General features: G+C 40.8%; 2 protein-coding genes across 3 annotated transcripts in view; one reads left to right on the forward strand and one right to left on the reverse strand.

Annotated features, from left to right (window-relative positions):
- The window catches only part of st13 (ST13 Hsp70 interacting protein), a 13,289-nt gene extending 10,729 nt beyond the window's left edge, over positions 1-2,560 (forward strand). For both annotated transcript variants that reach the window (XM_014012890.1, XM_014012891.1), the window contains exons 9-13: positions 49-151; positions 379-495; positions 595-634; positions 762-853; positions 1,882-2,560. In XM_014012890.1, the coding sequence (XP_013868344.1) occupies positions 49-151; positions 379-495; positions 595-634; positions 762-853; positions 1,882-2,016 (487 nt within the window). In that variant the 3' untranslated portion in view covers positions 2,017-2,560. The remainder of the gene's footprint in view (positions 1-48; positions 152-378; positions 496-594; positions 635-761; positions 854-1,881) is intronic.
- A 469-nt stretch (positions 2,561-3,029) lies between these two features.
- Positions 3,030-3,983, reverse strand: part of rbx1 (ring-box 1, E3 ubiquitin protein ligase) — a 2,349-nt gene continuing 1,395 nt past the window's right edge. Inside the window, exons 2-5 of the mRNA XM_014012892.1 lie at positions 3,695-3,773; positions 3,491-3,561; positions 3,279-3,364; positions 3,030-3,190 (exon numbers count right to left, since the gene is read on the reverse strand). Coding sequence (XP_013868346.1) covers positions 3,178-3,190; positions 3,279-3,364; positions 3,491-3,561; positions 3,695-3,773 — 249 coding nt within the window. The 3' untranslated portion in view covers positions 3,030-3,177. The remainder of the gene's footprint in view (positions 3,191-3,278; positions 3,365-3,490; positions 3,562-3,694; positions 3,774-3,983) is intronic.

Below are 3,983 nucleotides of genomic sequence, written 5' to 3' on the forward strand. Positions count from 1 at the left end.
TGTGTGTGTGTGTGTGTGTGTGTGTGTGTGTGCGCGCGTGCACTGCAGGCTGCTCGGTCACTGGGAGGAGGCTGTCAGGGATCTGGCTACAGCCTGTAAGCTGGACTATGATGAGGATGCCAGCGCGTTGCTAAAGGAGGTCCAGCCAAAGGTACGGAAGAAAACTATTTGATATGTTTAAAATTTGCAGCATCAAAGTATATCTGTGTGTTTTTCTGGATGGCTGGAAGCAGCTTTGATTTATTGTCAAATAAAAATCAAAGCTTGTTCGTTATTTGTTTTAACAAGATCTATATAGTTTTCAGTAGAAATACATGGAATCAGAGAGAGAGAGCAGCCTTTTGTATTAGTTTTGGTCAWTGTTTATTTATTATTTAGGCTAATAAAATCGTGGAGCACAGACGCAAATATGAGCGTAAGAGGGAAGAGAAGGAGATCAAAGAGAAACAAGAGCGCATAAAGAAAGCCAGAGAGGAGCACGCACGCGCTCAGAGGGTGAGCTGTTCTGCTTATTCCTTTATTTTTAGACATTAAATAAGCTTTTCATCAGAACATCTCCATGAAATTGACTCTTCTTTCTTGGTGTTTGAACAGGAGGAGGAAGCACGGCAGTCTGGAGGAGGATTCTTCCCAGGTAGATGTAGTATTCATATTTAACCCTGCTGGAAACGCCACAATGTTTTATTCATCGGCTCTTATTGTTACAAGTCAGAACCAGAGATGGATGTTAGTGCAGCCTTAAAGAARCCATCTTCCTGCAGGTGCCGGTGGTTTCCCAGGTGGAGCTGCTGCTGCTGGCATGCCTGGTCTCAGCGAACTTTTCAAGGATCCCGAGCTGCTCAACGCCATGAAGGTGATTTTCTGCTTTACATCGAACCTCCTTTTGTCTCACGGGTGAATTGGTCTAAATTAGGATCTCTGCAATTTTACAACCATAGGATTAATTTCTGCTTTTTTTTTCTCCACAAAATCTAATTAGTTTAGAGGCAAAAAACAACAAAAAAACATTCAGAGATTGAAATAAAGATTCGAATTGGAACTAYGGTTGGGCAAAATTGTATTGTGTGCAATTAATGTTCAGAAAAAATTCAGACAGTTCTTCATTGGCACTTGGAGATTAATACAACTAGTGCCACTGGCCAGACTGACCGGGGTTCATCGTCTAATCCAAAGAACAGATCGCTTCAAAGGCATTTTAATCTGTAAAGGACTGGACTGAGAAGTAGTTTGTATTACAAACGCTACAGACGTGCAGTTCCACCAGGCATTTGCTAATTGTTGCTACCGCTAGTGGTGAAGCTGTGGGAGAAGGGTGCTCTGTGGGGCGGGGCTGCAGACTCAGCTCCAGGGAGGAGCTTTYTGTAAAGAGGCGGTGCTTTGTACCAGCAAGCATTTAGGCAGCTCCACATGGAGCTGCCTAAATGCACAGGCTAAAAACACAGGAGATTTAAGGGTTTCTCAAACATACATGAATGAGTCAAAGCAACACTCTGGGGATGATTTTGATGAGGGAATGACTTCATTACATGATATAAAGCATGATACTCCTCTTTTAAATGAAAAGCTTTACTTTTGTCATTGTTTTCAGAATGATTTGCCACATTTTTGCAGAATGACTGAGTCACAGACCTCATTTCTTTTGTTAGTCAACTTGCTGGGTCTCCAAAAACCAGCTTCAGTTTCAGAGGAAACTAGTGTGGTTGATGTGAATGGCAGAACGGTTATGGCTTCATGTAAACTGGGCCTAATGCATGGATTGTACCGGTTTTCATGAAACCCCATAACCTAACACAGCCACTGAGTCTTTAAAAAATATACTTAATTAGAACTTAATGTAACTAGTGTTAAAACTTCAGTAACATGTTTTTGTCTTCTTCCCAGGATCCTGAGGTGATGGCTGCCTTCCAGGATGTGGCCCAGAACCCGGCCAACATTTCCAAGTATCAGAACAATCCTAAAATCATGGCCCTCGTCACCAAGCTGAGCTCTAAATTCGGAGATTCCCCGCAGCCGTAGACGACTACGATGGTGGGGGTGGGGTGGGGGGCCAAAACTGAGCCGAAGACGTGGTGGAGCAATCTCAAGAGCGACGCTTTTCAACAATTATTCACTGTGTTTAGTTAAAACAGGGAGGAGCTGACGGTGGGTGAACTGGTGAGGCGACGGAGAAAGATGGGTGACGTTTTATTAATGTTCTTAATCAGCCTGTTTAGACTCATGTAATCAAAGCATCCCGACGGTTAGGAATCAGCTCCGCTACGTGGAGAACCTCAAAGACGTGTCTCAGCCGGGACTTAGTTTAACCGCAGGTCGACTTTTTTTAAACGTGCGTTTGAAACAACTGCACTGCGAGCCCCTCCGTTAAGACACTAGCATTTCTACAGCCATTTAATACGTGGTTTAACCTCTTTGTTCCCTCTGTGAACACAGCCGAACTCTCACACGGGGGAGCCGGCACGTTTTGTTAACAGATCTGTTAATGCAAAAAATTAAAGTGTTGATGTTTCACCCTGTTGGAAAAAATATTCACAATAAAATCTCTTGATGCAAAACAAACTTAGTTTTTGGTTTTGGTTTCATGATTTAGCTGTTTTCCCCAAGACAGAATTTGTAAATGGGTAATTTTCTCATAATCCAAATTATGTGCAAAAAAAAATCAAAACATGAATTCTAAACAAGTTTTTTCTTCATACATGACTTACTGATAAATGTTAAATTTATCTTGGCTTATGAGTAAAGATTTAAGCTTAAATTGATGCATTGCCCCAGACTTCTGAAATGCTGCAATAATAAAACATTTTTAGAGCAATAGTGGGACATCAGAGCTTTTTAATCCAGCTGTGTCATCTGTGTTTTAGGCTGAGGATTACTGCCCTGGGCATCAAAGCTAATCTGATTAAAGGCTGTGGACACTCAGAATTTCATTTATCACAATATAATTCTTAAACATTACCAATGCTAGTCGCCTTTAGCTCATTTTTATAATTTCAATAAGATTATATTTTCCTGATGGCAAGAAGCAAACCAAAGACTGATAACATTACTGTTTATTTAAGTACTCACAACATACCAAAACAAAATGTGTGTGAAATAACACCTAGTTACAGCGGAGGAGGAATACAGAAGTGGAGAGGCTGGCGCTCGCAGAAGTCCAGGAACAAGACAACAAAGTTACAGCTAGTGTCCGTATCTGTGGGGAGAAATAATGTGCCGTCATTAAAGATAGAGGCAACCACGTTATTTCTCAGACATTTCTCGTAAAATATGATTCAACTCACTTCTGAAACTCCCACTCTCTGTTGTCCAGAGGACACACCTGTCTGGTTTTCAGCCAACGTGAGATACAGTGGAAATGAAAGGCATGCTGTAGAAAAACAAACAATTATCAACAATCAGCTTCTCTTATTGATATAACAACACAAGAAGAACACAACATCTATACACATTAAAGGTAATCSACAATATTATGACGCACAGTTCGGAAACTCACATTACAGACACCCCACGCCACAGTGCACTCTTCAGATGTAGCAGAAGCTTGGTTGGCCTGACACTCTATGCCTGATGGAGGAAGAAGAAGAACTTGGTTATGAGCAGTTCAAAAATCCCTCATTTGAATATCCACACTCTTGTTTACAACTAAAATATGTCCCAGAAGAACTAGACGTCCCAACCCATGTTGACATGAACTCACAGAGATCCATGATGTGGTTCCTACAGATGGCACAGTTATCCACCACGATGTCCCAGGCCCACAGTGCAACAGCATTCCACTGAAACAGAAATCATAAACATCTTGTTCATCTGATTTGTCTGGATATTTGAAGCCAAATAGCAGTTTTACAAAATTAGGAGGAACTCAAAGCTAATGTAAAACTTTTAACGAAATAAAAGCAAAATAAGGAAGAAAATTCAAGAAATAAAAAATCCACAAATAACAATAAATTTGACTACTGAATTAGAAATGCTTATGTAAGTATACC

The sequence above is a fragment of the Austrofundulus limnaeus genome, unplaced genomic scaffold (genome assembly GCF_001266775.1).
Source record: "Austrofundulus limnaeus strain Quisiro unplaced genomic scaffold, Austrofundulus_limnaeus-1.0 Scaffold96, whole genome shotgun sequence".
NCBI lineage: Eukaryota > Metazoa > Chordata > Actinopteri > Cyprinodontiformes > Rivulidae > Austrofundulus > Austrofundulus limnaeus.